The following is a 15,083-nucleotide window of genomic DNA, read 5'->3' on the forward strand; positions in this document are numbered from 1 at the left end:
ATGCCTGAAGGAAACTGCACTGCCCTGACTGAGTTCATTCTCCTGGGTTTCACAGACTGGCCTGAGATGGAGATTCCTTTGTTTGGGCTCTTCCTGCTCATCTCCGGCACCACTTCGGTGGGGAACGTCGGCCTCATGGCACTTGTCCGGCTCACTGCCTGCCTTCACACCCACATGTATTATTTCCTGAGCAATTTATCCTTCCTAGACTCAGTTGTTCTTCTGCCATCACTCCCAAGATGCTGGTGAACCTCTTGGCCCAGCACAAAGCCATTTCTTTCCTTGGCTGTGGGATGCAGATGTTCCTCTTTGCCGCTTCCACTGAGTGACTCGTTTTGGCCGCCATGGCCTACGACAGCTACGTGGCCGTTTGTCAGCCTCTCCTCTACTCTGAGGCCATGTCCCACAGGATCTGCACCTCCATGGTGGCTGGGGCGTTCCTCAGCAGGGGTCTGACCTCGCTGGTCCACACCTGCCTCGCATTCTCGCTGCCGTTCTGCGGCTCCAGATGGATCAACCACTTCTGCGACATCCCGCTGCTGCTGGAGATCTCCCGCTCTGACACACGCCTCAATGAGGTCCTGCTCATCACCCTGTGTGGCTTCATCCAGACCAGCACCTTCCTGAGCATTGCTGTGTCCCACATCTCCATCCTCAGCACCATATTCCGCATCCAGGTGGCTGAGAGCAGGTACAAAGCCTTCTACACCTGCAGCTCCCACCTGATGGCCATCGCGTTGTCCTATGGCTCCCTCCTCTTCACCTATTTAAAGACCAGCTCCAACCACTCCTCCTGGGACACAGACAAAGTAGTGTCTGCATTTTATACTCTTGTCTTTCCCATGCTGAACCCCCTGATTTACAGCCTGAGGAACAAAGAAGTGAAGGATGCCCTGAGGAGGACAGTGGAGAGGAGGGTCTTTTCTCAGGGATTTTCTTAGAGTGTGTTTCTGGTCCAAAACACAATAAAAGCACCAGTGATGGGAACCATTGGGCTAAATGTAGGTGAGTCGTTAGGAATATCTGCATGGCGGGTTGCTTCCCAGGTCCATTTGGTAATCACTGGGAAAAAGCAGTCAACTGAGAAGGTGATTCACCTTATCAAACAGAAGCTCAGGTCAGGTGGATCCCATCCCAGAAGGATCCAGTGAGTGACAACCCTGGAACTACATGGTCTTTAAGGTCCCTTCCAACCCAAACAATCCCAGTGTTCCATGATCTCTTTCTCCTCACTGTCCATAACGAGTCTATCCCAAATGCAGAAGAAAGTTATATTTTTGCAGATTACAATTACCGAGACAACTCTTCACCAAGATGTTTGAAAGAAAAGTCCAATTAAAACAATTATTACATATGGGTGTGATTCTCTGTATTAGATTTGGAAAGCTAAAAGCTTTTGCACAGGGAAAATACTTCTCATATTTGACAGCCAGTTCTGCCGTACCCACTACAGAGAAAGGAGTCGTTTATTTATTTATTTATCTATTTATTTATTTATTTGTGTTACCATATTTTTGTGGCTGGACTTGTTCAGGTTTCACTAGGCACCTCCCTGCCTGTTCTGCTCCCCCCAGACATTTTTCATGCTTGTTCTCCTCCTGTGTTCTTGACAGTTTTACTACTCGTATGTATTTTTCCATCATCTCTTTCTGCCTGCAGACCACAAGCCCTTGTTTCCCTTCCCACAGCATAATTAGGTTTTTATTTCTGCCTAATTGTGTTATGAAATGCTTGTTGGTGGTTATGGGCCCGGCACTGTTACAAAACACACGCACTGATATCAAGACAGACTTTTGTAGCGCACCTGTGTCTGGATTCAGCATAAACAAGTATTAATTGTATCCTGGTACAACATGAGCGTGGTACTTCTGCTTTGTCTGCACAGAATTCCTGACATTTCAGCACTGGACCCTTTTTTGGTGGATTTTCCACTTGCTGATGTCTGTAGAAGCCCTTCTAGTTGCCCTTGATTGCTCCTTGTCACTCTAACCTGCAGTTAAACAACAGGTTTCCTAATCCCATTCTTTCCAAGCCCACGGAATGCTCCCCACTGACAAAGGCAGTGTTAGATAGGATATTTGGAAGGAATTCTTCCCCGTGAGAGTGGTGAGGCCCTGGCACAAGTTTTCCAGAAAAACTGTGGCTGCCCCTTCCCTGGAAGTGTTCAAGGCCAGGTTGGACAGGGCTTGGAGCAACCTGGTCTGGTGGAAGGTGTCCCTGCCCATGGCAGGGGAGTGGAATTCTATGATCTTTAAGGTCCCTTCCAACCCAAACCATTCTGGGATTCTGGGATTCAATGATAATCAGGACTTCGTCTTACGAACAGTGAAAATGGTAATTTCGCAGGCTAGCAACCTCAGAGGAAGCAAAACCTTCCTCCTATGGATTGAAAACATCTCTGTAACCCTCCCCTGTCATGTTGTTCCCAGCTTTCAGCTCCCTGGGCCGAGTGTCCAAGGTCCAACTCCGGGATGGCCCAACTGCATAACTGTGGCTTGGGCTGCTGAGAAACCGTGCTGTGGGAAGAGCTGTGAGACAGTGGAACCATTAAGAATGGGAAAGACCTCTGAAATCGAGCCCAAACGTTAATCCAGCACTAACCATGTGTCCTAAGTGCCGAGTCCCAGCAGGGAGTTACGAGTACAGTCAGTGGCAGAGTTGGAGCTGTGAGTGGCTCACAGAGCCAGAAGGACACGTAACAGCAGGGAAATTATTATAATTACACCGGAAAATGATTGTCATTGCGCAGGAAAAAAAAATCGGGAATAGTCTGACCGCGCTGCCAGAGGCGGTGTCAGCACCAGTGATGTCATCGCAGCGCGACGGCGCTGCCCGATCCCCACAGCGCTGCCCGATCCCCACAGCGCTGCATCCCGGCAGCGCTGGGGGATGGCATAGAACATTCTGCAGATCCTCAAGTGTCCATGACGCGAGAACAGCGCGGGAACCGCCCTGGACACCGGTGGAGGGGCCCCGCCGGGCCTCGGGAGCGGCGATGGCGGGGGTACCGCTGACTACAACTCCCAGCGTGCCCCGGGGCGGCGGAGCGCGCCTCCGCCCGCAGCGCCCCCTGCCGGCTGCGGGTGTCAGCGCAGCGGGGGCGCCCCCGCGTGGCGGCTCGGCCCGGCCGGGACAAACCGGGACAAACCGGGACAAACCGGGACAAACCCGCACCTCCACGGTGTGGAAGTGCTGCTCGGATCGGTTCTGCCACGGGAGAGAGGATTCCAGTGGGTTGTGACACAGCCTCAGGAAGCAGAGCAGATGTGTGTGAAGACCGACAGAGTGGGAAGGACTTCTAGGAAAAGGAGTTTTCCCGTGACGGGATCGGGCTGGTGTGTGAGCTGTGCCCACGGAATGGCACTGGGAGGCACCACTGGCAGCTTTGTTGTCCTTCCACCGTCCCCAAAATTCTATTAAGCTTCTGCGTTCGAGGTTGGAATGGGAGGAAGAGTGCTGGGAGTTGTGACCAGCTTCCCAGTGTTCTAATTCTTGACTGTAATCCTGGTGCTGGAAGAAGATGGGAATGTTAACGAAGTTTCAGGAATCCTCCTAGAGAGAGCTGTAAAGGACAGCATCCTTCACAAGGCAACTGGACTGAAATTAGAGCTGAAATTAAAGCTAATTAACATTCCTTTGTCTCCTGATTTCTAGTATAACACACGTTTTCAAAGAGGAGAAAAAAAAGTGGGTTTTAAAACTTGTCCTTGGCAAATGAATCGTTACTTTGTTAATTTGGTTATTGTAGATATCAGGCAAAGCACATCGCCTGAGAATGAATTGTTATCTCACTCTCAGTAAGGAAGATGAGTAAAAGTCATGTGCTGGTCAGGAAGAGATTCTTCCCCCACTTCCCAATTCCCAATCCAACTCTCAGGGTTTGTTTGCTTTCTTAGGTGCTGTTGCTCAGTCCTGATCCTCCCACCTGACAGGAAAGCAGAAACTCACTGAAACAGAGAGATGGGGCTGGCTATGGCTGAGGGTGATAGGGGGAAAGGGGTAGAACTGTCTCCTCCCAATTACTTCTGGAAAAAGCCACTTCTTAAGGCCCTGGAACAAGAAGAGAAAGTTTCCAGTTGATCTAAAGTAACGGTGGTGTCACTTTCTCTTCCCATTCCTCAGCCTCTCCGTGCACTGGTGGTTCTTATGCTGGATGTGGCTGTGGAAACACAGATTCTCAGTCCCCTTCCTCTTTTTTTTTTCCAGTCTCTGCAATTCCCAGCTGCTTCCCAGCTTGTCATCCTTGTTATTACAGGTCTCTCTGTGGCTGTGGTGTGACTGTGGGGCAGTTTAGGCTGAAGTAGTTTGGGAAGTACTCTTTTCTGTGGATTGAGCTGCTTTTCTGGCCTCTGGAATACAGCAAGAAAGTATTGAACCCTTCCATTCCCACCTGATGAATTTTGTGATGTCACAGCCTTGCAAGGAGGACTAATCTGGTGATGCAAAGGACAAGGGCTTCCAGTAGAAAACTTTGGAAGTGGATCTTCTTTCCTTTCCTAGGCTGACACAGTCAGTCATCCATGTTCCTCTTGAAGTTTACGGGGTAGGGAGGGGGTGTAGAGCCTGGTGACTCCAGAGTACATGAGAGTAAATACAGGCAGGGAAAAAGGTTGGAATTGCCTTTTTCAGGCACTCCCCACTGTTAGTTGAACCTGGCTGAGGCAGGGATGCAGGCGCCTAAGAATTCCAAGAAAAAGCTTTTTTGTGTGGTCATGCTGAGCCTGCTGGTCTCTGCTAAACAAAATTTCCTGGATTAAGTAACAATGCTGCAATTCTGGCTTCTTTTTCTTCCCAATCAGAAACTCTTGTTTTACTTGGTGACCTCAGAAATGCCCACGTGGTTTCGCCTTGGAGCTGCTCCCTCCCTCAGGCTGTTGTTTTAGCTGATATCAGCCTGTTGCTCAACCTGCACCTCCTGACTGCAGAAATGCTTTGTAAGAGAACCCTTTTGGGCCTTACTGAACATCCTCACTGCTCCCAGGATTCCTGGCATCTCAACCAAATCCTGGCAGTTCACCCTTTGCCTTGAGTCGCTGGCTGAGGAGTGGCTGGCTGAGCTCCTCCATGTGTCTCATGACTCTGGAGCTTTTAGATCCATCCACTGGCCAAGCCAGCCCTAGAAACTGGCCAAAAATGCTGTTTTCTGCCGGTCTCTGCCTGCAGAGACCCTGGTGAACACTCTAAGGGTGGCTGGGGACAGGGAAAGGAGACAGACAAGGCATGTGGGTGGAGAATTCAGTCTCCCCTTTTTGGCAGCCTCGAGTCGTGGGAATGTTTCAGCTGCAAGGTGCAGCTTTACACTGAACCTGCTGCTCCCCTGAGGGTTGTGTCCCTTCACAGTGGCTTTTAGAAGGAACCAGGAGCACCAAACACAAAGCAAGGAAGGGCCTGGCCTGTGCTAAACAAGTGTGGAGCGGAAATCTTGTGGTTTTTTTCTTGTCAGACTGGAAAGTTCCTGATTTGAGTAGTTTCAGCCTTGGTCATCACTGCCTATTTAGACAGGTTTTGGGCAGTGTGGCCATGCATGACTGAGCAAGCTACTCATAGAGCAACTGGGTGGAAGAACTGATTCCTTAGACCAGGCAGAGCATTCCTCTGGCTGCCTTAAACCTGAAATTAAGGTGGCTGCTGTCCAAGGGCAGTCTGAGAGCTTTGCTACCACATAAAACTGATAATTTTAGTGGGAGCATCTTCCCAGCATTGTGACCACGACCCCAGGTCAGCAAGACCTGGTGACCAAGGTTTAAGAGCTGGTGGTCTGCCTGGAGTTAATGGTTCTGCCCAGTCTGAAACAGCCAGATGTGATTGCTGAGGAGTCCATATGTTCCTGTGGCTGCCCTTCCCTGTTATCTCCTTGCCCTGATGGAGCAGGGGGCCTGCTCTGTCACTGTTTTATTGGCTGCTGGAATGCTGATATCTGTGGGCTTAGCCCAACATCTGCAAAGTTAAAGACAACGACTTAATCCAACCTATTTATTACTATCATGGTCAGGCCTTGCTCTAATAGAGACTTATTTTTTCCTGTTTTATTTCTCTCTTCTAATTTTATGGCTTTCCTTCCCCCCCCCAGATGCTGGTGGAATAAGTTTAAAAACGGAGAACCAGGTTCTTCCCAGTTTGTTCAGTAGGCAGGGAAAGCACCAGTGGGTCTCCTCCCCACCCAGCTGCTGCTGGCTTGTGGAAGGAGTTGTGTCCAGCTCATCCAGAGTTGACTTTTCAGGGACAATACTCTACTTTTCAACACTATCTGGCTGCTCCACAGGTCACACATGTAGGAGCAGGTCCAACTCAAGCCCCTTGAACTGCTTTTAAACATTTTTACCTTGATGCCAAGGTCTGGGATGTGACTTAGGAGGAAATTATACCTAGCAGGAAAGCTGTGGAGTTGTGGCTCCATCTCAGCTGCATGAACCACACGGGTGTTTTCAGTGTCTCTTCACAGCACAGCAGGAACCTGCTTTTCTCACAGGCTCCCAGAAAACTCTCCCTGCTTTCTCACCTCTTGTAGACAACATCCCTCCAATTTTTCTAAGCCACTACATCGATTTAATCTCTTCACTTCCTCTAAAATAATCCATGAAATGAGTTCCTGGAGAGACCTGCTGAGCAGCAGCAGCAGTTTGGAGGTGCTCCCCCCGCCCATCCTGCCTGACAGAGATCATGACATGGGCCACTGCTTGTTTTTTGTGGTGCTTTATCGGGCTGCTGCATGTTCTTTAAGCCGGTTTTTAACCGCCAGTTCCCTGTAAAAGCTTGTTTCTTCTCATCATGCTTGAAAGCATTTGCCTGCCAGCCCCTTTTCTGGGTGGCTGAATGTAAAAGCAGCCACCACCTTCTCTGGAAGGCTTTGTAATATCTGTTCAAGATGCTACACAAACTGTGCCTAAAGAACATCCTCACAAAATTAACTGAGGCCTGGGGTGCAAACTGTGGTCTGAAATAAAGAATCAGTGTCTCTGTGGAGGGTTACAAATCCAGTTTTTGTGGAAAACAAGGTGGCAGCATGAGGGAGGACAGACACCTCTTTTTGATTCCCAGATGAAACCTCATCTTTAAAAAACAACATTTTGCCTGTGTATCCTACTCAGAATGAAAGCTGCCTGATCATGAGGGCTTTGGATAATCCCCAGTGTTTTCCAGGGGAATTCATGGTAGGAAGGAGGTGATCCTTTGGTATATTGAGAAATTTCCCTGTGGTTGTTGACTTTAGATGGGTGGTTCTATTTGCAATTTTTTTCCAGTTTTAGAGTAAGTTAAAGAAACAGAAATAGAGAACAGGAATGATACCCACCCCCTGGTTTTTAACACTTGGTAAATCTGAGAGGGAAATAAAGTGGATGGCCCTGCAGGAGGATCATGACAGTGTAGTAAATGTTGTGGATTGTGGCCTGTGGTGGAATGTCAACATCAAATTATTGTGACTTTTGCAGCTTGGAAAAATCTGTTGTGGAAGCTCCAGTACATGCAGCTGGTGCACAGGATGCCTTTGGAATCCAAACTGGAGCTTTTCTGTCACAGATATTGAAGTTGGTCTTGAAATTAGTTTAGAAGGGGCTGATACATGCAAGTAAATTCACCAAATTCTGCTTCTGGCCATGCTGGGCTGACAGAATTATCATGTTATTAACAATGTTCTTCCTCACTCTATTAACTCTAAGTGTATTTTTAGAGGCTTGTAAAAATAAATAACTAATAAATAAAAATAAATAAAAATAAAATCAAGAGTAGTGTGGACAAACTAGAGAATTGTTATCTATGGCGTTTCATTCAGACTGTATGCAAATATGTTCAAGAGAGAGAAAAAACTGTAACAGAGTTTAAAAAATGTTTGTCTGTTTAAAACAGGGATTATATTAGTTGTTTACAAAATCCTTTAGTCCGTCTTCGGGACTTTTTTTTCCTGAATCAGAATAGCCTTGTGTTCAGTCTCCAAGGCAAATTTCCCAGCATAACTTCAAACATCCTTTGTCTTTCTGTCTTTGGAGAGTGTTTCCAGGAACCAGCACTTCTGTGTTCCCCAGTCATTTGCATTCTGTGCTGTAAGTACCCAGGGAAAACTCAGTGAAACCCCGGCTTTCCCACGTGGAGAAATTTGGACACCTAAAAGAAACAACTGAAAAACTTGCACCACGTTTTGCCCAAGGAGCAACAGAAGGAGTTTGCAGTTAATCTCACAGAGCAAATGGAGCCCAGATGTGTTTAGTAAACAGCTTTCAAAACTCACAGTTGAGATCAGTGTCAAATTTCCCCACACATGATCAACCTTGGAGCCAAGTTTAGAGTTGCTTTTGTGTTTACAGAAAGTCTGGGACCTGAATGACACTGAAATTCGTAGGTGGAATGGAGGTTCTCCATAACAAATATTTGACTGGATGCAGTTTATCTTATTTACAGGACTTTGAGCTTTGGGGGAAAAAAAAAAAGAAAAGGTTACTGTATTTTTGTTGATTTAATATTTGAGGCATATTCAGCACTTTCTTGTTCACTGAATCTGGGACAGTTGTTGATTTTTAACTGAGATCTGTTATTAATCTGTAATTAAACCAGCATGGCAAAATCAAGCATTTTAAAGCTATAGGTGAACTGTTTCTACAGATGTTAAATGAAATTTTGTGCATTTCTGAGCATTCTGGCTCTCTCTGATCACACCAAGGCAGCCCTCTTGTTGAAGGTCTAACTGTAAGCCTAAGTCTCATGCCAAGTTTTTTGCTCAGGGACTGTATCAGCAAAAATCTGCCTCAGAATTTACTTTGGGCAAATATTGTCCAGTATTTGCTTAGAAGTCCTGTTTTCAACCCCCGGGAAGGTCACTGTGGTCATTTGCGAAGGTCATGCACGAGAAGGCCATAGGTAGAGTCAGAATAAATGGTATTAAAGTGGGTGTAAGAGTCATGGAAACTTTCCCTTCAGGTATATCTTGATCTCTGACTTGATGACCTTTTGTATTTATATGGAGACATTCATCAAAGAAGCCCCGACTATTTTTGCACACCTAAAGCTCAGCATTACTGTCCCTAAATTGGCAGATTTTAGGGTCTGTGCTCTATGTACAAGCTGTAAACAAGAAAAGCTTGCTCCATTGTTCCTGATGGGATATTATCCAAGGGAAAACAGAGATTGTCTTCAACAATCTGAAGCTTGTGTAGGCAGACAATACAATGATTTTGCCTGTAGGCAGCCTGAATATGCCTTTACTTCAGACCAACAAAGCAGCTGAGAGAGATGTGAATTCAAAATCCACACACAAGGATGGGAGAGGCCCTGGGCCTCGAATACTTCCAGGGATGGGGCAGCCACAGTTTCTTTGGGCAACTTGTGCTAGGGAACAATTCCCCTCAAAGGGCACAATTTTCTCCTAAATGTGAATGTTACTTGATGGGAAGTCCAGCCTAATAAGGTGATGCTTTTAGCAGGCTTCTTCCCAAGAATGCTTGTAAAGTCCTTTAGGAAGAAAGTCTTTACTATTTAGGAAGAAATTCTTGGCTGTGAGAGTGGTGAGGCCCTGGCATAGTTGCCCAGAGAAGCTGTGGCTGCCCCATCCCTGGAAGTGTTCAAGGCCAGGTTGGATGGGGCTTGGAGCAACCTGGGCTAGTGGAAAGTGTCCCTGTCCACAGCAGGGGGTTGGACTTTAAAGTCCCTTCCAACCTAAACCATCCGAGGTTTTTATGATTAAATGCATCTTCAGGAAGAACAGTACAAGATAAAAGAAGGCTTAAACCAAACCATGAGGAAACAGCGTGAAGTAAAGTTGAAATTAAAACACTAGTTTGAGATAGGGAAGATCTGGGTATGGCTGAACATAATCTCATGTAAGACCAGAGTTTTGAACTCTTCACCTTGGTCACCAAGGCATGACACACGGCTGTGCAACCCCATGTTTCCTCTCCTGCCCACGTAAATCTGCTGTCACCAAACATCATGTGCATTGTGCAACTCGCAGTGGATCCAGAAAGCAGAATCTGGGACTTCCCTAATCTCATTGACGTTTAATCACGGGTGGCACAGACTGTCCGAACTGCAGAGGAAATATTGCTGTTATAAACTTTGTAATTATAAAGGTCTGTTTGATGTTCCAGGGAGCTGAAAACACTCTGGTGTGAACATAGTCATACAAGTCTGCCCAGCAGCTACGACTTTTTTGTTGTTGTTGTTGTTTTTTACATAAGCATTAGTGCGGGAGGAGAACAGATTTCAAGTGTACCTGGCAGCCTGAAGCATGGGTATGACCCACGCTATCTTATAGATCTTAATTACTTCTGAAGTTTAACCGACAGAAAACGGTGAAACAAAGGAAGGCAGAGGCTCCCTGTTCCCTCCAGGCTGTTTGGAACTGCCTGGAAAAGTGCTGTAGAAAGAACTGGTTAGAGGAAAAATTATTTAACCTGAGTTTACAGGCTCAGTATGTGGAGGAAATACTATTTAATCTGAATTTACAGGCTCAATACGTAGAAGAAATATTTAATCTCAGTTTACAGGCACAGTAAATAGAAGAAAAACTATGTAATCTGAGTTTACAGGCCAAATAAGTTAAATTTCTGATGGATTTCAGCGTGAACATTGGCTTGGAAAAAGCCAGGACTGAACGCTGGCTTGGTAAAAGCCTAGATCTTGGGAGTTTGATGTTAAAAGATGGTCTTGGTTAAGCAGGATGTTTCTAGCCCTCAAAGTTGCACTTTTAATCAGCTTAAAACTACAGAAAGCACAAAGTAAAATAGTCCAGTAGTGACTGAAAATAAATGAGCAAACTGAATGACTAAAGAACCCAGTGTTTATTGAAAATAAATTATGGCACTGACTGGGATAGCACTAAAAGCAGCTGAAATAACCATCTCGTTACCAGAGGGCTCAGTTTTTTAACATTTGCCCTTTGATTTTTCATTTTTCTGGATTTAGATTGGATTTTAGAAACATTTAGAAACGCTTTGGGGGCGTGTTTTGGGGGCCGGGGGCAGGGCGCGCCCTGAGGGCTTTTCCAGCAGCACCAACTCCATGATGGCGGAGGGGGCTGAGGGAAGCGGCGCGCGCGGACCCCGCCCCCGCGGTGGGCGTGGCCTGGGCGGGTGCTGAGTCATGCTGGGCCAGCAGAAGCGCGGCACAGAAGCCCCGCCCCTCAGTGGGTGCGCCCGGCGCGCGGCGGTATAAAATGTGCGCCGCGGGGCGGACGGCCCTCAGAACGCGTCGGCGGCGGAGCGGAGCGGGTTCCTGCGTCAACAGTGCTTGGACGGAACCGGCCGCGCTCGGGCCCGCCGCGCCCCCTCCCACACAACCACACCACCGCCGCTCACACAGTCACCGCCGTACCCACCGGAGCACCCAGCCATGGCAGCGCCCCCCTCCCAGGTGCGCCAGAACTACCACCAGGACTGCGAGGCCGCCGTCAACCGCCAGATCAACCTGGAGCTCTACGCGTCCTACGTGTACCTCAGCATGGTGAGAGGCGAGGGCTAGAGGGGCCGCACGCGGGCCTGGCGCGGTGGGGGGGTTCGCGGGTGCCGGGCGGTGCCTGCGGGCGCAGCTCCTCCTCTTCCTCCTCCTCCTCCTCCTTCCCCAGCGCCTCCGGGCCCTTGTGGGCCGTCCCCTGTGTGTAGGTGAGGCCCTTTATCTCGGTGTTCGCGGACCCCGCGGCCGTTGCCCTTGTGGGCCCCGTTATCAGCCCGGCTCAGCGGCTCCCGGCCGGCTCTGCCCTTGGGGCTGGGCTGGATAGTAGGACCTGCCTAACGAGGCGCTTGGCGCCTTTCCCGCGGGCGTGCTCGGCTCCCAGGCACGGTTTTTCTTTCCTCCGTGAATCAGGAGGAATCTGCGATTTCCTTGGCCCTGCGTCTACTTGTCTCGCTTGGCACGAGGGTCCGGTTTTAGCCACGCTGAGCTGCTCTGGCGCAAGGAGCAGCTCTGACCTCTGTGCAGCTTTAGACGTGCAGGGAACTTGAGACTTTCCGGTGGCATTCCATAATGTCGTGGCATGTACATCCAGCACTTTACGGCTTGTTTCTGTGTTACTGTAAAAGTTTTAACGCTGTTTTGTTCTTCCGTTGGTGGATGATAGTGGTACACAAAGCACTGGTGTCTCGCTTTGAACCTCCAGGCTGCTGGTTTAGCAGCAGAGAATTCTGTAGTAGTTTGGGAAATAAGTGGCAGTTGATGCGAAAGTTCCATTGAATCCTGCTAATGGCCCTGACTGAGGAACAGACAAGCTGTGTGATGGCTTCTAATTGTTGTTAGACGGGGGTTTTTTTTGGTTTTCAAAACAGTATTCGCTGTTGACCTGATATTTTAATTCCATTTGTCTTTTAAATGCAATACTGCTATTTTTCTCCAAAAGTAGCAAGTGTACTCTTTAGTCTAATCCCTGAAAAGCCTACGGAGGCATGAGAGCTTTATTGCAGGAGTACCTAAAAGTTAATGGCCACTCAGCTGGTGTTGCAAGTCATAACCCTGACTTGTGATCATTGTAAACAAGCTCGAGCAAACAAAGGGAAGATTTCTCCATGAAAAAGGCTTTTCAAGGCCGCAGTTTAAGGCATTTGAATGGTGATCAGAACAGGTATTTGTGGGGTATCGGGGATTTTTTTGTATCTTCAGAACTGAACCAAGGACACAACTACCATTTGTGTCCTTGGTAGGGATGCATGTTAAGATTTAATCTTAGTTGGAAAAATAGTAAGGGGAGGGTTGTTCCACACTGCCTTGCTGTCTGCTGGCCTCAGCTTGGACTCGGGCCATCCTGAGGCAGGGCTAAGAGGAGACACATCTGAAGCCACACTTTAGGCTTAGCTTGGGATTCTGAGCCTGTGAATCCTTATTTTTCAGTCCTACTATTTTGACCGGGATGATGTGGCTCTGAAAAACTTTGCCAAGTACTTCCTGCATCAGTCCCATGAGGAGCGGGAGCACGCGGAGAAGCTGATGAAGCTGCAGAACCAGAGGGGAGGGCGCATCTTCCTGCAGGACATCAAGGTGAGGAGTGGGCTCTCCCGGCCCAGAACTACATTTGGGGGCTGAGTTTCCCTCTGGGTCCTCTCCCAGAAGGAGCAGCAGCTGACACTGGAGAAGCAGAGTCATTTGAGACGTGTAGTAATTTGATAATTTATGCTGATTGACTAAGAAAAAGTACTTTTTGTGTAAGAAGAGGGTAATGGTTTCCTGTGGCAGAACAAGAAGGCAACTGGTTCATCATCATTAAATTTAACAGCAGAAGTGCTCTGTGGACTGTTTTGAGAAGTGGGATTGGGGGGTTGCATTCAGTTGTGTTCTGAGTGCACATCAAGTGTTTGTTACCTAAATGTCTGAATTTGATCCAGACAAGCTTTGAGGGTGGTCTAAAGGCTTTGCTCCCTACTGATTTGTGGGTACTTAGAGAAAACATGGGCTGTGCTTTCCCCTGGCAGAAGCCAGACCGTGATGACTGGGAGAATGGCCTGACTGCAATGGAGTGTGCCCTGCACCTGGAAAAGAACGTGAACCAGTCACTGCTAGAACTGCACAAATTGGCAACTGAGAAGAACGACCCACACGTAAGTGGAGGCTGAGCCCGAGAATGTGGCTGTGCAAGGAGGGGGCTTGGATGTGCCTAATTGTGCGAGTTTAGGGCTGAGCTGTGTGTCCTTGATGTTAATAAAGGTGAGAAAAGGTGAACCAGGGGTGCAGCCCTTCCAGAGGGAAGGGCCCAGATGTCAGCCTGTCCTTTAGCCCTTTGGTGAGGTTATTGCTGTCCTTCCAGGAGGACTTTTATGGTAGCTGAGACTTGCTTTATTCCTTCTGAAGTGTATTAAGCTTTATGGAGGCTTGTTTCTGAGGTGGTTGAGTTCTATCTTATGAGGCTTTTCTGCCACAAAATTCTGGTGTCACTTCTGGTTTCTCAAGCCCTGATACTTGAGAACAGGGTCTGAAACACACAGGGCTCTTCACAGATGAAAGTTTTTGGCAAGGCTGAATTGAAGCTGCTTAGTATCAGGAAGAGATTAATGTGTGTGAATCCAAGTACTCTTGTGAGTGTCCTGTGTAAGCTGGAGGGACTTTTATAAAGAAAACAATAAAACTGGGCTGTTTTAGAGGTGTAAATCCTCACAGTTGTGAGTTTGCTGTGTAGTGGGGGAGTCAAAATCTGTTCAGAGACTTGGCTAATGCTTCCTGTAGTGAGGAAGAGGAGAGGCTTCCTGAGCTCTGCAGGGTTCTGGAGCCAGTGTGCCTGTGTAAGCCCTGCCTCACTTTGATCTCCTTCTGGCTTTGCTGAAGCAAAACTTAAAAGCTGCTTCCTCTCAGCTTGAAAGTTGTCGTGCTGTATCCACTCCTTTCTGGGCCTGAATTTAAACTCTCTTGGTCTCCCTTCCAGTTGTGTGACTTCATTGAGACTCATTACCTGGATGAGCAGGTGAAAGCCATCAAGGAGCTGGGTGACCATGTGACCAACCTGCGGAAGATGGGGGCACCAAAATACGGCATGGCCGAGTACCTCTTCGACAAGCACACCCTCGGGGACAGTGACAATGACAGCTGAAGTCTGGCCCAGAGACACGCTGTGGGTTTCAGTGGGACTCCTACTTAATGTCCAGCCGTGCATGCAGCTTCAGCTACCTAGAGAAACAGTTCCATTCTCTGTACCAAATATCACCCCCCTTCTCTCTTGTGTTTTATGTACTGCCCTCCAGCCAATAAAGTGACTTGGTTCCAGCTGGCTTTTCCTGTTTAGTTTTCAGGGAGAGAAGGCAGCTGTAATGAAGGGATGTGGGAGGTAAATTTTGTCATGTGGTGTGGGAGTCTTGCAGCTGCTGCTGAAGGCAGAAGTAGAACTTGTATGGTTTCTCTAAATTCCCGTTGCATGGGAACTAAAATGAGGAAACGAAACGATGGTCCTGGGCTTGAGCCTTGCTTTTATTTTCTGAGGGTGGGCAGTAAAGCTCAGCTGAGTGGTGTGGGCTACCATCCACATTTCTCTGAGCACTCAAATCTGTGGCAGGGGTGATCTGGAACTTCGGAAGGAAGCAATGTGGGGGCAGGTACTGCAGCTGCCTGTGCTGGTATAGACACTTACCCTGCCTTACTCCAGTACTTTCCCAGTACTGGAAAAGAGCTAAGACAGGATTGGA

The 15,083-nt window shown here is 48.0% G+C and overlaps 2 protein-coding genes across 2 annotated transcripts; both read left to right on the top strand.

Moving 5' to 3' along the window:
• Positions 1-941, top strand: LOC113991938 (olfactory receptor 5AS1-like). Its single transcript, XM_027728705.2, is given in 2 exon segments — positions 1-208; positions 211-941. Coding segments are annotated over 2 exon segments (939 nt in total).
• A 10,189-nt stretch (positions 942-11,130) lies between these two features.
• FTH1 (ferritin heavy chain 1) lies at positions 11,131-14,667 on the top strand. Its single transcript, XM_027728650.2, has 4 exons — positions 11,131-11,430; positions 12,808-12,954; positions 13,386-13,511; positions 14,330-14,667. The coding sequence occupies exons 1-4, from the start codon at positions 11,320-11,322 to the stop codon at positions 14,492-14,494; spliced, it is 549 nt and encodes a 182-aa protein (XP_027584451.1). The 5' UTR covers positions 11,131-11,319; the 3' UTR covers positions 14,495-14,667.
• The last annotated feature ends 416 nt before the right edge of the window (positions 14,668-15,083 follow it).

This window comes from Pipra filicauda, unplaced genomic scaffold (genome assembly GCF_003945595.2).
Source record: "Pipra filicauda isolate LSUMZ 115617 unplaced genomic scaffold, ASM394559v2 scaffold45_size4122338_pilon, whole genome shotgun sequence".
Lineage (NCBI taxonomy): Eukaryota > Metazoa > Chordata > Aves > Passeriformes > Pipridae > Pipra > Pipra filicauda.

Coding starts and splice junctions, on each gene's coding strand:
- FTH1 (XM_027728650.2), top strand. CDS start 11,320: ATGGCAGCGCCCCCCTCCCAGGTGCGCCAGAACTACCACCAGGACTGC. Junction 11,431..12,807: donor CCTACGTGTACCTCAGCATG/GTGAGAGGCGAG, acceptor CTTATTTTTCAG/TCCTACTATTTTGACCGGGA. Junction 13,512..14,329: donor CTGAGAAGAACGACCCACAC/GTAAGTGGAGGC, acceptor TCTCCCTTCCAG/TTGTGTGACTTCATTGAGAC.